Source organism: Pygocentrus nattereri, chromosome 13 (assembly GCF_015220715.1).
Source record: "Pygocentrus nattereri isolate fPygNat1 chromosome 13, fPygNat1.pri, whole genome shotgun sequence".
Lineage (NCBI taxonomy): Eukaryota > Metazoa > Chordata > Actinopteri > Characiformes > Serrasalmidae > Pygocentrus > Pygocentrus nattereri.
The window spans coordinates 6,298,697-6,319,249 of record NC_051223.1 but is presented as its reverse complement, the minus strand read 5'-3'; the positions used below and the strand labels follow the sequence as shown (position 1 = coordinate 6,319,249).

Sequence of the window (20,553 nt, the reverse complement as noted above, 5' to 3'; positions counted from 1 at the left end):
AACTACCAGTGCATAGAAACAGCTTTCTGTGAGCTACTGTGTTTCGTATCACTGCATCAAACATGCATGAGCTTTTTATTAATGTTCATTCAGAACAGTTTGGATTGAAAAGCGCTTATAAAAAAGAATCAAATTGTTTAAGAGTAAGAATACTACATGTCTAATGTATTAATCATATTCTTATTAATTTGTTTACTTGTTGAAATATATACATATAAACGTTTGTTAGATAATATTTACATATCAAATAAATGCAGCTTAGCCACATTGTTGTTCAGTCTTAAAGGGTTAATATTTACTAAACTACTGACGTTGCTCTGATAAGAAGTCTTATATCTCACCAAGATTGGCAGTTCCCAGTGTTTAGTTTGAGTCTCAGTAAATGAAGCTGCAGGTCAGATCAGCTGCCACCATCAGGTGAAAGAAAAAACTGCAACATACTGGCTGGTGGGCTGATGAAAATGCACTGTAAATCAAAAGCCAGGGGCTAATTAAAATCTTTCACTGAGCCACATTTGGCCCTGGGGCTGGATTTTGGACCCCCCCTAGGGCTAGGCCTTCAGGAGCTGGACCGAAGACCATAACTGTCAACATATATAGGAAGTGACAGTGGACAGTGGAATCAACCAATCATGTTTTGATTTATAATCAGTGGGACCAATTTTGTGAGGGAAAACTACACTCTAGGCCTTCTAAAGTTCAAGTTCTAGATACATTACTGACTGTGGAACACCAGCCATAGTCCAAACCGGTTTGAGTCAGTGGATAGAAATCAAACAAAGAATCGGGGTAAAATTACTACATGCAAAGTAAAACACATGTTAATATTACAAGCTTCAAATTAATAACCTAGAATGTCTCACAAGCTTTATATCTAAAGCAGGCCTGAAATGTTACTATGCACCAGTTTTTTGAGGGAGATTTTTGATCATCACTGTTGCTGCCAACTTCTTTGATTGTCTTACATCAGAATTAGCAATTAGAACAGTTTTTATACAGTAATTACACAATTTGCGTTGACTTCATTGTTTTTGGAAGCAACGATCCAAGCTTCTGCCTCTGGAAAATCCCTGAGCAAACCTGAACTCCCTCTTTCCATCGTGGGGAACAGATGGTGGTGCTTCGTATCAACTCCTTCAGCGTGATTGCTTTTCAATAATTCATGCAAAAGAGGGTTAAGTGCTCTGTGATGTTAGACCACCTTCAGGACACCAGGAGTCTCTGGTTTACAGAGGTGGTGACGCTATCAGCATTCCATTGGCAAATTTGCAGCTTCAACAAAACAAGGTCCCTGAGGATGTTAGCAAGCCTGCCATAGATCAAGAGATTACCTGTGTTGATCTTTGTCGCATTGAATTCTTTGCATTTGTCTATTGCTGGTCAGAGGCAGAAAGTGCCAAAGGCAAATTTCAACCTGGCCTAGTTCTACTAATGTCAACAATATGGTGGAGTGCAAGTTGTATCAGCAACCTGCCAAATGCTACTCACCATCAACCGCATAGTTCATCTCATGTTGTCATTGCTGGATAATGAGGACAACAACGTTTTATACATGAACTCAAAGAGTGACTGACAGGTAGCGACGGAATGGGCACTGTGTCAGATAGCAACTGTCTGTTTTTCTTTATTTCTGCCCATTGGTTGAAAATAGTGCTTCGAATTGAACCTGAGAACAATAGACTTAGTTTTCAGCCTCACTCATCTCCCAATATCTCCAGAAAATGCCGCCTCAGCAATGTCTTACCCTACAAGTGCCAGCTGTCTATTTAACCCTAGCATGGCGCTGTTTCTCCACTCCTGCTCTCGGCCATAAATAATAAAGCCCACCCTTATAATCTCATCATGCATGTTCTCACTCAGATCAAGGTTAAGAGCATTGTACCATTCTGGCAGGCTCTCCTGTGCTGTGAAATTTGCTTACATCTGAGGTATGAAGCCATTCCATTTCCAGCCCAGTTTAATGTGCTAATTAGTGAAAGCTATTCAAATCTTCTAACATGCAATTTAATTTGTAATCACGGCACTGCCATATATATCATGATGTCACATTCTCTATAGTAATCCTCAGTCTGGACATTCTCAGGGTTTTATGAAGGGTTATTAATAGGACCTTGAGGTTCTAGAAGCAGCCATTTATGCCCCTCAGATGGTTTTCTCTAGTTAACCGGTCGCACAATCAAATCTTATCGAGCTATTCATAATATCGCCATCCACTTTATTAGAAACAGCTACCTTGTACTTCCACTCAGTGGCCGCTTAAATAGAAACACCTACCTTACGCTTCCACTCAGTGGCTGCTTTATTAAAAGCACCTGTCTTCAACTTACATCAACTAGCCACTTCATGAACCACCCCAGCCTTGTATGTCCACTCACTGACCACTTTAAAAATGCTTACCTTGTATATCTACTCACTGGCCACTTCACAGGAAACGACTTTCTTCTGTTTGCTCTTACTGGCCAATTTAATAGAAATGCCTTCCTTGTATGTCCACTGTATGTCTCTGACCACTTCATGAGGAACATCTACCTTGTTCTTCCATGCTGTGGCCGCTTTATTAGAAACACCTTCCTTTGACTACCATTGACCAGCCATTTTATTAGAAACCTTTTAGGTCCTCTTACTGGCCACTTTATTGGAAAACACTTTTTTTCTATTTTCACTTACTGCCCATTTTAATAGAACTGTCTTCCTTCTGTGTCCACCTCACTGGCCACTTTATTAGAAACACCTACCTGGTACTTCCACTGTCTGCCCACTTAATATTCGCTTGTCCCATCTGTGGCCATGTCCAATTACATCAGCTTGATGTTGTGGTCTTATTGATATTTCAAAACACGTCAATGTCACTGCTAAGGTTAGAGTGGCTCTGTGGTCAGAAATTAGCCAGTGATGAAGGGCTGCAAGATGGCTATTACAAATAGAGTGAGGCAAAAAATGATCTTCAGTCACTAAGGTTGTAACTTTATCACAATATTACTTTGGCTGTTATAACCCAAATGTAAACCATCCTTAGCCATCTTATGCTTTTCATGGCCACTCATAAGAAAATAGGTTCCCTTGTTGGAGCGCACTGAAGGATCTCAAAATAGTCCTAGGATTTTTTTTTCTTCTTCTAACAGTGTGGGCTGTGTGCGCACATGAGCCTAAGCAGAAATGAGGTACTGTCAGTGAACATGATGTGATGCATTAATGACACAATGCCACAGTGAGACGTTTCCCCGGACTGAACAGCCACAGCTGTCTGAGGCCTGCCTGCATGTCGGAGTGCATCCGAGCATCTTGCTGGATTTTATAGCGCTTGATTTATTTTGGCTCCAGACACACATCTGGTCTTGGGAGCCGTTATGTGTTGTGTCAGATTTTAGAGGAATGTGCTACTCATGTAGTGTTTGTGTGGATATTTATATGTGTGTGTGTCTATGCTTGGGTCTCATTTGGGCCATTATTTAGAAGGCAGTATCCAGATTTGACATCGGTGCCGCCAGACAGCCATGTCCCTGCTTTTCAGACAATCACATACATCCTGTCCCCATAAAAGTGTCCCAACCTCAGGACTGTAAACCGGGTCAGATCGACATCCAAACAGTAAAACAGCTCAAAACAAGGACACAAACACTGCCAAGGATATTTTGTCTGGGTAGCTATACATGGTCTTGTTTAGTTTTTTAGGAGTTTGCTGGGATTATTCCTGTATTAAGTTTTAAGTGACACTTATTAGTCCCACAAAACGAAAATTTCACCTCCGCGTTTAACCCATCCGTGAAGTAAAACACCACACACTAGGGGGCAGTGAGCACACTTGCCCAGAGCGGTGGGCAGCCCTATCCATGGTGCTCAGGGAGCAGTTGGGGATTAGGTGTCTTGCTCAAGGACACCTCAGTCATGTACTGTTGGCACTGGGGATCGAACTGGCAACCTTCCGGTCACAGGGCCAGTTCTCTAACCTTCAGCCCACAACTGCCCCTATGTATTATATATATATTATATATTTAGATAACCATCAATGGTCACAGTTCTTTATAGTGCCATTATAACACCTTTATATTGCACTTATTAAGCCTTAATAAACCAGCTGGTAGATAACTGAGTACTCATTATTACTTTACTACTACTCATTATTGGTACCCATTGGTGTGACAAACATTTTACATAGCACCTTTTTTGTGTATTTTACATCATATTTCTGCACATTTAAGGTGTATTTTAGTATTCCTTTTTAAGTCAATAACCATTAAATAAGTGGTTGCATGTTATTACTTTTTTAAGTTTAATTTTATTAAGCATTTTACAAAGCACTTCTAGCTGTGTTTTACAATTATATAATCTTCTGTACCTGATTTAAGTGCAAATAGCTGGTAACTAACTTATCAAGCTAATAACAGCTAATTAACCAGTTACTTTATTAAGCAGTAACTACAGTAAAGCATTTTCTTTTGTGTATTATAAATCATAATCTTCTGAACAACATTTACATGTCCATTTTCATGCATTATTAAACCTTAGAAAGCAAATATCTGGTAACTAACATATGAAGCCAATAACAACTTATTAACTAGCTGCCTAATATGACTTTATTAATCATTTTCCAGAGCACTTTTATTTGTGTATTATGTATCATAAACATGATCTTTCAGACAACCTTTACCTGAGCATTGAATCCATACAAAATGTGCTTATTAATGAACTGTGTGATTGTAATGCTCTCAAGTTTTAACAAGGCAGTAAAAGCAATTAACTCATAACTTTATTAAGTAATAGAGGGATTTAGCACTTTCTTAAGTTTAAATGATGACGGCAAATCTTGTAATTGCTGATTTACTACTGAGGTATTGACTTCATGGTCAAGGAATGGTCATGCAGAAGATTTGAATCAAGATTTGTAACTTTTTCCACTGAATGTGATGTTTGCCAACCACCCGTGTCTCTTAATTTCAGGTGTCCAATTTGTACCTCTACGACAGTGTGCTGATGCTTGCCAACGCCTTCTACAGGAAGCTGGAGGACAGAAAGTGGCACAGCATGGCAAGTCTGAACTGTATACGGAAGTCCACCAAGCCCTGGAATGGAGGCTGGTCCATGCTAGAGACCATTCAGAAGGTACAGAAATATTTCCTCCCAGTGTCTGACCCTAGCTACCTGCCTTTTTGTATTTGTCCTGACCCCAGATCAGACACTAAATGATTCAGTGTCACATGCAGCCGAATGAAAAAATAAAGACATTTCCTTTGCTTTAAATCATGTGACTGTTCAAAATGCAAATAGCAGCTTTGCCCCCAAAACCAGCACCTTCTTTTTTCCCTGAATTCCTCCTACTAACCACCTGTGGCTTCACAAATTGCAGGAGAACCAAGAGCTGGGTATGTCCTCCCACATGCTTTTCTGATAGGGTCAGCCAAGGGCTCTCACACTGGCCCCAACTGCCCCATTTCTGCATCTTGCGGAGCTTTCTGAGCTTCCAGGGATGGCACACTCACTTATGTGTGCTCTTCAATTTCATGCCTCTTTCTTGTTCTGTGAGGCACAGAGAGTTGCAGAAAGCCTCTAATCTGTCCCTGGAGGCTCCTGGCATAGATAGATGGGTCTCAGAAACTTCAGCCTCTCCAGTCATTCCACTCACTGAAGCACCAGTGCTTAAATGGTGTTCAAGCATGGTCATTGTCTGATGCTTGTAATGAGATAATCATGACATAAGAGGTAGCCTCAAGCATCTAAATTGCCCTGTTCATTTCTCCTGTCTCTGTAGGGTCGCATTACCGGGCTCACTGGGGTTATGGATTTTATGGACAACGGATCCAACTCGCATGTTCAGTTTGAAATTTTGGGCACCAGCTTCAGCGAGACCTTCGGAAAAGACATAAAGAGGGTATGTGGAAATAAACAAGAAAAAAGTACTAGCTGTCAAAAATTAGGATCTCAGAACTTCTTGGATATGAATCTATGGGGGGCTGCAAAGTCCTAGGAGCAAGCAAAAGGTTATACTGAGAAAAAAGTTAAAGACGCCAGCTTATATGCCTTTATAATCACTTGTGCTGATATGTTTCATGATTCATGAAGACAACTGTTGTGCATGATGCTTTGCTAGTAGAGCTAATCTCAAAATACATTTAGCGAAGATGTAGTGAAGCCATTTCAGGTGCAAGCCCAAACTTTTTCAACAACTTATGCCGAACTTTATACAGAAGCTGCAGAATTGTAGTCCTGCATGCAAAAAGTAGTACTAAGTAGCTGCTTAATTAGCTTCAGTTCTAGTGATATAACAGTGGTATAACTAGAATCTTGGATGTGCCTTACATTCACACAAAAATTGGTTTGAATTAAAAAAGCTAGTTGCTTGTTTACCTGCTATTGTTATATCTCAAGCAAATGGATGCTCTCAAGGCATTCCACTGCACCCACTAGTATCTAACTTAGGCTTAAATTTAAATTGGACTAACAATTTAAGATGTTAAAATGATACATAATGAATGTATCGCTGTGAAGGATCTAATTGAAAATGGTTGACATTGCTGAAATGCATTGTAAGTAACAGGGATGGGATCTTTCTGTGAATCACGGTGGTGCAATTGTGCTACCATCTATATGCAGGCCCCCAGTGCCATGGTTTCCAGTAGGGTTGCCCCTCTGCACTCACTCCAGGTAGTTACAACACTAATTGTGATGAGTGAGCTTCAGGAGGTTTAAGGTCACCTGTCAGGACTGCCCTCTTTTCCCTGTTCTATTGAAGATGAAGGGTGACAGTGCAGTAGGCCTCGTAGTCCAACCCCAGTGCAAAGCAGCAAAGGCTGCATGACATGCAGATATCATGCTGTGTCAACAGTTCATCCTGAGCAGACAGCAGTGCCTGTCCACTCTTTGCAGAGCTAATGCATAGACATGCAGCATGCTAGGCTGAACACACACTGTAAACCTACCACCAGTTTATGACCAGAAAGTCCTCCCTCCAGGGCCCCAACAGGGGCTTTGAAGCACATTTGTCCACAGATGTGGCAGAATTAGTGTTAGGAGGGGGTGGCTCAGGTGCAGGTTGCACTCAGAGCTGGTCGTGCTCTGTGAAACAAAGTTAAGAGTGACTTTTATGTAGTTACCAAGCAAACAGGGTGGCTAAGCCCAATGACAGGCCTCTTCCATAAATCTCAATCTGTTCCTTCATAATCCTTTTTTTCTCTTTTACGGGACACTTTTTTGTCTGTGTTTTTGTTTTTGTTTCCCCCCCAAGATTTGGGCCCCATCTATCATTTAAAATAAAGAGTAATGTAAATTACAGAAGAGCGAACTGAAGCAGTCCACTGGTAATGAAGATTTAATCACCCAGCATCCCAACTTGAATTATGAACCCGGCATATCGCATTATGGCCATTAGGATCCTGAGAGCTATGGCCATTTAGCTCACATGCACACAGACACACTCTCTCCCACAGGGGCACCGGCGTCCCCTCATACAGCCAGCACATTTATTAGCCGTAATGAAAGGCAAAGACAGCTAATGGTACGTCAAGTGCACTCAGCCTCGTTGTTGTTCATTATTAGAGCCCCAGCCTTACTCGCCTAGCCAGCACCTCCCAACAAGACATTAATCCAGCCAACTCCATCCCTACTCGCTATGGAGACAAATGAGTACCGCTGCTGTTTATTTGACATATGTCATGGTTCTAAAGCACAGACACATTCACTACATCTCCTAGCTAAATTAGAAGCCTTTCAGAGACGAAAGGAAAGCCGGAAACTTCTGCCTGGCAGCGAACAGATATCCACAGCCGTTTGGGCAGTCTGTCTTTATGTGTTATTCTCTCTTGTCTTATCTCAATCTCCAATCTCTCCAACTCAATCGCAGAGGCCCTTCTTCCTGCCCTCGCACTTTCTCTGAGTACCGCTCCCCAGTAGACGGAAGGGCTCGCAGATTAAACTTAATGGAGATTGAGGTGTTATTTTCTCATCTCTGTTCTCTTTCTTGCCAGACTGGCTTTTTTTAAATGTATGCATTTACCAGTCTGGGTAGCCTTGATTTCCAGGAGGCAATATTGCCTGGAGAAAAAGTCCCTGCTATGGAATCAAGTCTCCCATTTGAAACCTGCATCAGATCTTTTACCACATCAAATAAGCACTGAGATGTAATGAAGTGTGAGTTGTGTGTCTTCTTGCTTGACACATGCTAAAGCCAGTCAGACAGGCTCCCTGCAGTGAACTGTTACAAAAATAAGTGGGCTTTCTCATGTAAACTCCACCTAGTCAGGGATACTCTACAAGAACATAACCAATCAGATGGGATCTTTGCAATAAACCAGGGCCAAACAGATGATGCAAACTACGTCTATTAAGATGGACCCAGTCAGACAGGTTCTCTATTGTAAACTATACTCATTCAAAGGGATCTCTGATTTATATTATACAAAGTACACAAAGAGCTCTGTGATGTAAAGTGTACCCAATCAAATGGGTCTTTGATGTAAACTGTTCGCAATCAGACAAGCTGTCGGCAGCAATCTGCACCCAATCAGACGGGCTCTCTACTGTAAACTACACACAATCAAACGGTTCTACAAAACTGCTCTAGACTTCCTGCAGTAAACTGTAATGTTGTAGTCAAGGCCACTAGGTCTGAGTCGAGACTGAGAAAGGGACACATCAAGTCCAAGTCAAGACGAACAACAGGATTGGTCAAAACCAAGATAATATAAAGAACAGATTAAGAATTTTTTCAGGAAAAAAAAAAGAAATTTGTTTGTAGTTTAATGTACATTATATTATATTATATTTTACCTGTTAGTCTCGATGAGCTAAACTATATAAATAACATTAGTTAAAGTTATGAACAAAAAAGCCTGAAACTAATTATTACTTAACTTGTCATGTGAGCACAAGAATGATGCAATAAAGACAGTTTTCTTTGTTATTGCTTGTTTTAAACAGAGACTGAAACTTTCAGTTTCACTTGTTTTCCTGCTCATGCTGCTTGTACCTCCCCAAGACTGTACTTAATCAGATGGGCTCTCTACATTGAACTGTACTCAAGCAAATGGGTTCTACAGGAAACTGCACCAAATTAGAAGGCACTCTCTGATTTGCACTGTACCTATTTAGATGACCTCTCCATTAAACAGTACCTAGTATTACAGGAGCTCTTCTGTAAATTGTACAAGAGGCCCTCCATAATAAACTACCCTGCAATAAATAGTACAGAGTCATGCAGGCTTTTGGTCATTGACTATACCCAATCAGGTTGGCTTGTTGGTGTAAACTGTTTTCAGTTAGACAGCTCTATAAAACTGTACCAATGCATTTGAGCTCTCTGCAGCCAACTATACCTGATCAGTTGGGATCTCTGCATTGCACTGTACTCCATAAGATGAGTTCTCTGCACTGAGACAGTCATAGTGACTGTCTGTTATAAACTCTACCCAATCAGACAGGCTGTTTTTGGATGAACAGTACCAAATCAGACAGGCTTTCTGCCATAGGTTGTATCTAATCAGACAGTCTCCCTGCAATAAATTGATAAGATCAGCATGCTACACTAAAACCGACAGGCTTTTTGATGTAGACTATAACTAATCAGATGGGCTCACTAGCCCTGTTCATACCTGGTATCAAGATCCGACTCGAGTGATCTGGCCTCAAGTGGACAGCGAGATGTAAAACCGTTTACACTTGGTGCTTCTGTGTGTCTCAATTGCACCTCCTGTGACCTCTTATGATTGGATTTCGTGACCAGAGGATGGGATTTCATGGTCCGGTGATTGTACAAGCTGAAATGGAAGATATCGACACAGTTGATTGCATTGCTTTGTTTCTCTTGGGGACTTTTCAGGACTTGTTAGCATTTACACCACAAATGTTATATGGTCAAATGCATCCCTGACTACCTCCAAAGGTGGTTTGAGCCTCACTGGACTCTGTCCACTTTTAATGAGATCACCCAAAGTGCTTGTTAATGGCAGGTGTGAATGGGGCCTCTAATATAAGCTGTATCCAGTCAGGTAGGCCTGCTATAAACTGTAACCATTCAAATCTCTGCTATAAACTTCACCCAGAGTAGAGGTCAATGTGAAATGGAATATGACAGGTACTCGTTTGCTCAGACTGTACTCTTACCCTCTACCAGACATTACTCCACTGAAAACACCCTGCTGACCAGCAGCGAGTCTCATTGACAAACCTGAACTTGCTCAAACTCTGCCTTGTTGCTTAGTATGGTACTCATGTTTAGCACATATCCACATAGCTGATGTTTATAGGAAATAATTGGAGAGCTGTACCGAACAGAGACTCAGAGAGGCACAGCAGCTGTGGAGCTCTCAGCATTCTCCCTGCCCAACCATTAACCTTCCTCTATGGTTACAGTCCTGTTAAGAGGGGCTGATGAGCAGGCTCATAATTACCCTAATTTATCTCACTTCTGAAAAAGACGCACAAGCTCAGAGCACTGTGAATCTTGTTTCCTAATGCAATATAGTGTGACAAACCCCTTTTTTTAAGTCATAGAGAGATTTTTCTTTATACTGTATCCTTGTGGTAATAGAATGAACAGTAATTACTGGCAAAATGGGTCAACATAAGAGCACGGAGCATGTGGCGTGGCACGAGCATGGCTCTGTAAATTGATTGTGAGTCAGTTCTAAGCTGAGAAGTGATTAGCTTGAACTCTCAAAATCAGACTGCTAGGCCTGGATGGTGACTGTGAAGTGCAGGCATATTGTAGAGTTTTGGAATTCAACCAACCGCAGCACCCAACCATCTGTCGGACAATGCCAGATAATCATCTCGCAGATGTCATACAAGTGGATCAAGTTTGTTGTTTGCATTCGGAATGAGGTTTGCAGGTCTTGAAATTTGGAGTCCGCCTTCTCCATTAGGGAGTGAATGTAGCTGCCTACTAATATGCTGAAATGACTGAATTTTTGTTGAATTTTCCACCCAAGTTGCTATTGTCAGGTAACACTCTCAGGCCCAGCCCCTCTTGTGCTCAACGACATACAAAGACATACATCCTTGCTCCCGATCCTGATAATCAGGCAAACGGTTGTGCACTGTTGACTAAACCAAAGTGAGAAAATTTTAAAAAGCTTCACAAAACATTGACTTAAAATTCCAAGTGCACAGTGTACCGTCTTTGAAATCCTTAAACAGGGACTTGGGGATGCAGAGGTGCACTGACACATCACAGGCATTCCCCTATGGACCCTCCTGGGCTTCATGCCCCTGAAAGGATCACAGCTGGGCCTGTTGGATGTAATCTCTTTTGGACTGACAGCATGATAAAGATGGACATGAGGGAGGAGAGTGTTGCAAATTCCATGTGTATTCTCCATGTTATTGCAGATAGCTGTCCTGCAGTGGGCCATTTAAAACATGCTAGGACTCAAAGCCTTTGTTTGGTCCCAGTCTGATTTCAACATAGATCCTCTCTGTATACTGAATTACATAAAAGAGAAAAGCACACAAAATCACAGATGGTTCTTTTTTGGTCATTTGGCAGAAAAGGGCTTAAGGCATTATTATTTGTAAAAGTCAAAGTGATAAAGTTATTTCTTCAGGTTGATTAGTTTCAAATCTAAAATGTGAACTATATTGTTTTGAAATAAAATATAGACATAGCTTATGGTTCTACTGATTCTGCCTTGGTTTAATATTCAACATTTTGGACAGATTTCCTTGTCTTAATGGCCCGAAAATGAAAGCTACAACAAAAAATGACCACATAATATGAAGATTCATTTCAGCATTTCAGAATAAAAGTTCCTTGCAAATAGCAACTTAGTTGTGATGTAATATTTTGCTAAAGATCATTACACATAGAAATGTTGCATAATGCATGCTAACTTTTAGTTAGCAATGTACAATACAAACAATAATAATTTTGCATTATACATGACTAATCATGTAAACATGATTAAATAATTATTAAGTTATTTGACATTTATCATGCAGTGGTAAAGACATGTGATTTCAAATACTAATAAAGTGGTAACCAAGTTAGGTTTCCCTTCAAAAACAGAATTAAAAGTTCTTTTATCAAAAACTGCTTGTGTAAATGGCATAATAATGGCATAAGCTGTTGAAATCCTCCATGTATAACCATGAACTTACGAGATTTTTGATATGCTATATTTATGCAAGTTTGGATAAGATTTCCAAATTCATATTTATTTACTAGGAGTTACTCACTGATACATGTACGGAAAATGAGATTGGTTGGTTCAGGGGTTGATTGGCACAGTCAGTAAGATAATGCTAATCCATGGATATATGGCTCTTCACTGTATAGGACTGCTATGATCACTGCAAGACTGTAATGCTAGCAGCTGACCACAGTGACAGACAATCACTGCCATAACCATGCATGCTAGAAAAGCATGGATAAGGAACGATCATTTTACATCAAAGCTTGGGTTCCCGAATTCTATTCATAACAGGAGTTCTGATCAAAGATCTGCTCCTATCAGCAAGGACAAGAGAGAAATCTGGACCTAGATCAGCATTCAACTCTGTGGTGCTTTATGAAGATGGAAATGATAATGACATGGATGTGTGATTGCCATTCACAAAGCCTCAAGTCTATTTTTTTGCCGATTGCTGCAATGTCATTAGAAGCATGTATGAATGTTTCTGCAGCATTCGTCACTCATGACTACTGTAAAAACAAAAACGTCATCAAAATGTTTTACTTTGATGGCATGTGATGTCATGCAACCAGTGGTGGGCGAAGTACACACATAATGTGCTTTAAAGTAGAGACACCCAAGGTAAAATATCACTCCAGTAAAAGGAGAAGTTCCTCCCATTAGACCTCCACTTGAATAAAAGTACTAAAGTATTTGCCTTCAAATGTACTTAAGTATCAAAAGTAAAAGTGCTAATGGATTAATTCTGGCTATGATGTCCTGTTATCATTTTTATAACAAGATTCGCTTCATGAAATCAGTTTAGGTGAAAATCCTCCAGCGTCTCTCTTGGTAAACCAGTCTTTCTAATAGCACGTCATTAATTAGTCTGAAGTTGATGTGAAGTTTCAGTTTAAGATTTATTTGCAACTTAAACACAGATTCACAAATGAGTTTTCCCATATTGTTTGCCTTTAGCTTACCAATAAGTTCCCTATTTTGCATCATAAACATAAACTAGCCAACACTAATTTACCATAAAATGAAATGGTGTTTGCATAAATTCAGAAAAAGACACGTCAGTCACGACTGCATATGTGGACATATTTCTATATGCTCTATTTACACAAACCTAGTTCAGTTCCATCATTTATGTCGGCATAGGCACATATGAGGCTGCACTGTCGTTGACAACAGGTGTCCAACAGGTCAAAACAAGTTCAAAACAAAGTGACCGCTGTGCCTTGATTGGTGTTCTTGCTTTGCGCTTCTTTTGTTTTGACATGTTACGTTTTTATACACACAGAAACTAAAAGGAACGACAGATTTCGCAAAATGTAGTGGAGGAAAAATAAAAAGTCCAAAAGGGAAAAACTTCAGTAAAGTACAGATACACAAAAACTACTTAAGTACAGTAATGAATTACAATTACTTCGTTACTGTCCAACACTGCATGCAAGTGTACAGTAGTACTAAAATGAAACTATTTTAACCTCATCCAAAAATGTAGACCTAATGGGATGTGATGCTTTCTTATTAGTACTTACCAACTCTCTGCTGATATGCCTGCCCCGGACAGGTTGGAGTTGACCGGAGAGAAATTTACACTGGCATCCGGTAGTGCAGATTAGGTGCCGACTCATAAAGATCCCCAGGTGTTGCTGGGTTTTTGTCACTGCTAGGTTGGGAATAGCTTGCCAGCAAATCATTTCCAGTCAACAGCAGCTCTGTGGCCCATGGCTAGAGAATGGTTAACACAAACTGTGCCCCTGAAAAGTGCACATACTCTTGGGTAATCCAACTGCATCAATACTACTAGATTTATTTTGATCCAAATCTGATACCTAATCCATCATGTTAGGTTGTTCACAAATATATCAGTCATTATTCAACACTGAGACATGATAAGAAATAAAGGATATTTTTATTTTTGTGCGTTCTTTGAGCTGCATGTCACCCTCTTTAGTTCCTTCAAGTCTCGGTTCAGGTTGGCCATTCATCAAGCCCTCAATTTCATTTGTCATTGTAGTGCAAAGTTTGGCACGAAGAGGAAAAACCTGACAGTGCCTGATGAATCGGCGCCCTGCTCTCTCAGCCCCCGGCTCTTCTAGATCATCTCTCCAAGCCGACGGGCTCTCGTGACGAACAGGACAGGCTTGCCACATAGCGTTTAACCCCACAGCTTCCGAAGGCTGACCTTGGCATCGAATACGACGGTGAAGGATGGATGTAGAAGCGGCCGGTTGGATCACAGTGCAGCGTGACAGGAAGACCATTGGTTCATTGGCTTTATACATCATGTGCTTTTGAGGCTCTCTGCCTCACGCACATGAGAGGCAGTAGCTCTTATGGATTTCTCCTCAAAGTCTTTTGAAGAATAGGAGCAGAGCACAATATCAAATAGAAGTACTCCTAAGAGAAGAGGCCTGGAGGGAGATTAAAGCAAACTGTGGACCAAAAGCCACTTGAATTGGAAAGTTTTCTGTGAACCCGTGATATATGAGCTTTGGTGCATGTAACGGATGTTCAGAATAGTCGGGGAGTTGAAGAAAGAATTCCGGCCCTACAATCACACGCAAAAACACAATTTTATTAAGTCTCGCTGCTATTGTCGTGCCACTGCTCGTGAATGCTAATTTCATTAGACAAACATGGCAATTAGCCGAACGTAAAAGCAATTTGCTAGGCCACTTCCACTGTGAAAAATTGCTTTATGTCATCCATGGCTCATAGTCGTACTTTAATAAAGCAAACAGCAATAAAAGCCAGCGGAGAAGTTGCTGCTTGTGGCGCTTTTCAGCTTTGGATTCCATTTCTGAGAAAGCTAATAGCGCCTGCTGCGGAACGCCTTCTTAGATTGTACCTCTATAAAAGTCATTTGTCTTTAGTTTTTTCACTTTAGGCTGTTGCTCAGTAAGGAAATGAGAGTTTTCAGCATTGTGGGTTTCTGAAAGTGCCATGTGACTAACTGAAGAGCAGACTAGGTGCTAGTAGGGCTTCATGCATGTAATTAAGAAATGCCCAGTAGGGAGGAATCCCTTGGCTGGACATTATGCGGAAGATAAATGGTATTTTGTGGCCTTAGGCAGGCATGTTTATGATCTACCTACAAGACGATAATGATCAGTAATACCTCACAATACCTTTTCATAACACATTGTGGTCATAAAAAGCCAGTCTTTGGAAAAATAAAGGTGCTGCAAAAGGTTCTTTAAGCATTACTATACATTCTTAAATGGTTCCTTATAGGTGGTTTTTTAAGGAACACTCAAAGAACCCTTTCCATGATTAAAAGGTTCTTTGCTTCATGAAAGTGTTCTTCAGAAGAAGTTCTGCAGGAGAATTGCTGTAGATGGTTCTTTTCAGAACCCTTTTTCAAGGTGCTATATATCGAACCAAAGAGGGTTCTTCTATTGTAACGAGCCTGACATCATAAAAATAGAGCCCTTTTCCAAAATGTGCTGTATAGAAACATCTACCACTCATTTTCAAAAACCCACCATCTGAAAAACCCCTTCATGAGGCAAAGAACCCTTTTACCATGCAACTGAAGTAATCTTGAGTGTCCACCTATAATAAAGAGCCCTAGAGGAACCATCCTTTTAAAGAGTGTAGAAGATGCTTTTGTTTTTTAAAAACAGGAGAGCAGGAACAATCTTATAATGGTCTAAGGAACGTTCACGTAATGTAAGATCCAGCTCCTGTGGCCAGTTGCACCAGCTGTGCGTAAGTTCAAACGTAGGCTAAATGTAAAGTAAGCGTTTGCTAAGTTCAGGTTTATGCATTACTAAATCAAAGGTTGCGCCACTCAAACTACTTTTAACTTGAGCTTAGTAGTTACTAAATATTTACACCTGCCCCTGATCAGATGCAGATTTTAGGGAAACCATCAGAAACCATCAGAAAAGCACAAAAAGGCCAAAGACATGACTTTTTGGTTAACTAAGCTAAAAACTCTAAATGCTACACACTGTGATTTTACTTACAGCTCTAATCATCACTGCTTTAAACTCCAAGCATGAAGCTGAAGACCCACAGCTCCAGCTCAGAGAGACTCAGCAGCTGCCCAAACGTCTAAACTGTTGTCAGTTATCCAGAAACTTTAGTCATTTAAAAAGCTGCATATTTGGGAAATCTTTCTCAGGGAAATATTAAATAATAAATAGACAGTGGCTGTAGATAATTATTCACTTTAACCTGTTCACATTGTTCTCTTCTATGCTGGATATTTTTCCATTAAAAAAGTCAGAGCCATCACGTTTCCATGGTTTTACTGTTGGGGTCTCAACATGTTATATTATAATATGCTATATTATGTCATGTGTATGTCATTGCCAATCAGTACATCGATGGTTCAAGCCACTTCAACTCCAACGTGCACAAACACCAAATTCACACTCCATCACCTCAATAATTAGTTTGTGGGGTAGTCGTGGGCTGGAGGTTAGGGATCCAGCCTTGTGACCGGAAGGTCACCAGCTCGATCCCCTGAGCAAACATTACATGAATGAAGTTAGACACCTAACCCCCAACTATACCCCGGGTGCTGTGGATCGGGCAGCCCACCACTCTGGGCTCACTGCCCCCTAGTGTGTGTTAGTTAATGTATGTTGAGATGAAATTTCCCCATTGTGGGACTAATAAAGGTAACATTAGTTAATTGATACTAGTTAATACATGACTTACAGGTTTGTGGTGCAACCAAATTTAGTAAAGAGATAGTTGGAAACTAACTTGTGTTAACAAAGCACTTAGTAAAGACTTTGTGCTCAAACTTACGTATACACTTACACAAACCAGGTGCAACCCAGCTCCAGAACCTTTACATCAACCATATGATGCAATTTCGTTTTGGAAGTCAACGTTGAACTATGCATTTTTGGTCTTCAGGGACATTGATTGAATATAAGAAAGTCAGTGGATTTAGAAAAGCAAGCTGTATTTTTTTGTTTTTGTAGTTAAGCAAGCAAGTCAACATTTATGACAGTGTTTTTATACTGTTCAAATCTTTTTTGTGACAATCACACACTTTTTTATATCAAGAAAGCTCCACTTTCACACTTCATTGCTCGCTAGCAGCTCGATACAGAGTCATAATATTTCACAGAGAGCCGACAGTGCAGGTGATCTGTTTATAGAGTTACAGAGGAATAAATATTTCATTTCTGTTGATTCAAATAACATTTCAATTCCAATTTTTTAATCTGCTTGCAGAATTGCCACTAAGGGGTCTGAAGAAAGAGGCTACATATTCAAAAGGTTCTTTGTTGGAGCAAAAGGGGGCAGTCGTGGGCTGGAGGTTAGGGAGCTGGCCCTGTAACTAGAAGGTTGCCGGTTCGATCCTCAGGGCCAACAGTCCATGACTGAGGTGTCCTTGAGCAAGACACCTAACCCCCCACTGCTCCCCGGGTGCCGTGGATAGGGCTGCCCACCGCTCCGGGAAAGTGCTCACTGCCCCCTAGTGTGTGTGTGTGTTCACTAGTGTGTATGTGGTGTTTCACTTCACGGATGGGTTAAATGCGGAGGTGGAATTTCCCCAGTTGTGGGATCAAAAAAGTATCACTTAATCACTTAAAACCTTGTAAAATGGTAACTTTACAGAAGAGGGAGAAAACATTATTTGCAATGTAGGTTTTCCAAGTAATTTTGGGCCGTTTCTTTTGGTTCATTCATCATGAAATTTACACACAGTGTGAAGGGCAACAGGCATTTTTCGTATTCTCAAAAAATTGAAAACCAACAGAAATTTTGTTCTGACAGCAGCGACATACAAAAATGGTTCTTTAAAGAACCTTCTTGGGAGAATCAACAGTGGTTCTTCTGTGGCATGCAAATGAGCCTTTTTGTCACCTTCGTTTATAGAGAGAGAAACGTTCTTAACCATAGGGCTTCACACGTGAATGGAAATGTTGATTTTTCCTTTCTCATTACCTCTGAGCAATATTCAGAGCCCGTGTGCCTGAATTATCCGTACTTACCGCTAACAAGACAGCTCAAAAGAGAATACTCGCATCATACATGTGCTGCATTTAAATTAGTCTGTTCTCGGTTGTTAATCTGTGTCATTATTATGAGCTGGAGATTAAGCCTCATTATGCCTTGTTTCTGGAGGTGAAATCGTACAGAGCTTAATCTTCTGAATCGGATCATTTAACAGAATGGAGTATGTCGAGTGCAGACGGGCCATATGCAGTATCGTAACGTGGAAATTGGGTATTGATTTCTTTACAAGGATTATTTTAATGGGTTAAATGTAATTTAATTAAACTCCACACTGGATCCGTTTAAAACTACTAAGGCTTGTGATCCCAAGGCAAGTCATTTCAGACTGTATTATGGTCTGCGTGTGCTGTACACATCTGGTTGGGGTTACACACCTGGTTGGGGAAATAAGAAAACGATTCCAAGCCCGGGATTTTGAAGCGCCAACATAGCAGCCAGCATTTTAGCACTTAGCACGCTCTATCAAGCTGAGCTCACTAACATGGCATGGCCAGTAGGAAAAGATGTCAGTCTTCAGCCTCCCAGACTGCTTTCGATCTTTTGCAATTAGACTGCCTGTCAAGTCATGGAGAAAAAAAGACATAGAACAAAGAAAACCAGCCACAACTGAAATAGAGGAAGAAACAGAGGAAGAAGTGAGTCAGTGGAGGGCAGCAAGCCGCTGGTTTGCAAGGCAGAGCAGGCTACATTTTCCAGACATCCGGAGGGACGAGGGCTTTCTTTGAAGTGCAAGGTTTTATAGTCTGGTTTCCATGGTGATTTTGTTAAAAAAATTATATCTGTTCATAAAAGAAGGAGTTGTATCATTTGTCTGTCATAACCTTTCAGCTGGGTCCTTAAAATTAATATTCCTAGAGAATGGAAGATGTTGGTTTATTGTGCTCAGCCAACAAAAGAGTTACGTGCTGGTGGTTAATTTGCTTCATTGACAAACTTCACGGTGAAGGACAGAGATGATATTTGTGATTCTCAAAGCATCACGTTTCCTGTCGCTTGAATAAAATTACCGTTTTTGCCACAGTCGTCCATGACTGGGAGTCCAAGTGAGCATAAATGAACTCGCTGTCTCTGGATGTGGAGGATAGACCTCCCGCTCCCTCATTACACACAACGATGCTGGCCAATTCAAGTGTCTGTTGAGTGGCTTACAGATTTCTCCTCAAAGTGGGTTGAGCTGTCCAATGATTTTGCATGAGCAGTGCAGTGGCTGGTTTCATGTGTCTTCTGCCAAGATCAGACTCCAGAAATGCAGCTCAATTTTGACTCGATTTGCCCACAAATTTCAAGCACCAGGCCCAAATATTGTGTATTGTGACATAATTGAAGAACAGCAATGTGGCATCTTAGACATCCAGCAACACCCCAACGAAAAGCTTAGCATGTCAGAATTTTATTTTCCTACCTACTTTGATATAAAGATTCTTCTACAATGTGTTGCTTGAAGTTAACCAGTAGGATTACAGAGTGTTGTCTGATGTGCATAAAATTCCAGGCTATTATTATTATTATTATTATTAAGGCTTATTATTCAGTAACTACAGGCACTTCAGTGCAAACTGGTGGAGCTATTCTTAGGTTATAGATGGCTGTAATAAAACTTTAGGCCCTGGCCAATTAAGGGGTTAACAAGTTCGTTACCTCAGGTTCTCTTTGAAGGATAGACAGCCCGTACTCTCCTCTTCATATCACTCAACAACAGGTCCACTCTATATATTTTTTCTTTTCTTTTACTTTTCAGAATAAAAAAAACTGCCCACATCACACATAGCACTTCTGACCAACAGTTTCTCCTCCTTGATGACATAGGAACTCGTGTAAGAACATGAAAAATGACCGCTCAGTCCCAAAGTTACAGGGTTGCCAGTGTCTCGAACAAGAAATGACAAGAATTTATGGTACTATGATGGCCCATATCTGACATAGTGACCATCGTGAAAGACATAAATATTGTGCAGTCTCATCCAGGAATTAGAGGAAGCATGTACGTCACCTTCCCAGTTTGGAAGCATCGTGTGATGGGGAAACGTAGCTAGTGAGTGGAAATGAACCTGACTAAAGAAAACAGAGCAAAAAATGAGATTTTTAGCGCTCTTATTAACATTTAGACCGGTGTTTGACAGATGGTTGGGTGAGCTGTTTCCATATCTGTATTTCTTGCAGTTAGCCACATGGGACTCCGTTCATGGCCTCAACGGGAGCTTGAAGGAGAGTCGGATTGAGAACGGCATGCAAGGGGTGACAGTAAAAGTGGTGACCCTGCTGGTGAGAGACTTTTTTTCCATCTCAAATAATAACTTCTAATGCTGTCCAAACAAAGGCTTTCAGTCTTAATCATTAAGACAGGCATAACATTCTGACCACCTCCATGTTTCTACACTCATCGTCCACTTTATCAGCTCCACTTACTGTATAGCTGCACTTTGTAGTTCTACAGTTACAGACTGTAGTC

General features: G+C 40.7%; 1 protein-coding gene across 2 annotated transcripts in view; it reads left to right on the top strand.

Moving 5' to 3' along the window:
- grid1b (glutamate receptor, ionotropic, delta 1b) overlaps positions 1-20,553 on the top strand; it is a 447,318-nt gene that overhangs the window by 395,986 nt on the left and 30,779 nt on the right. For both annotated transcript variants that reach the window (XM_017710569.2, XM_017710568.2), the window contains exons 7-9: positions 4,939-5,100; positions 5,747-5,866; positions 20,265-20,366. In XM_017710569.2, coding sequence (XP_017566058.1) covers positions 4,939-5,100; positions 5,747-5,866; positions 20,265-20,366 — 384 coding nt within the window. The remainder of the gene's footprint in view (positions 1-4,938; positions 5,101-5,746; positions 5,867-20,264; positions 20,367-20,553) is intronic.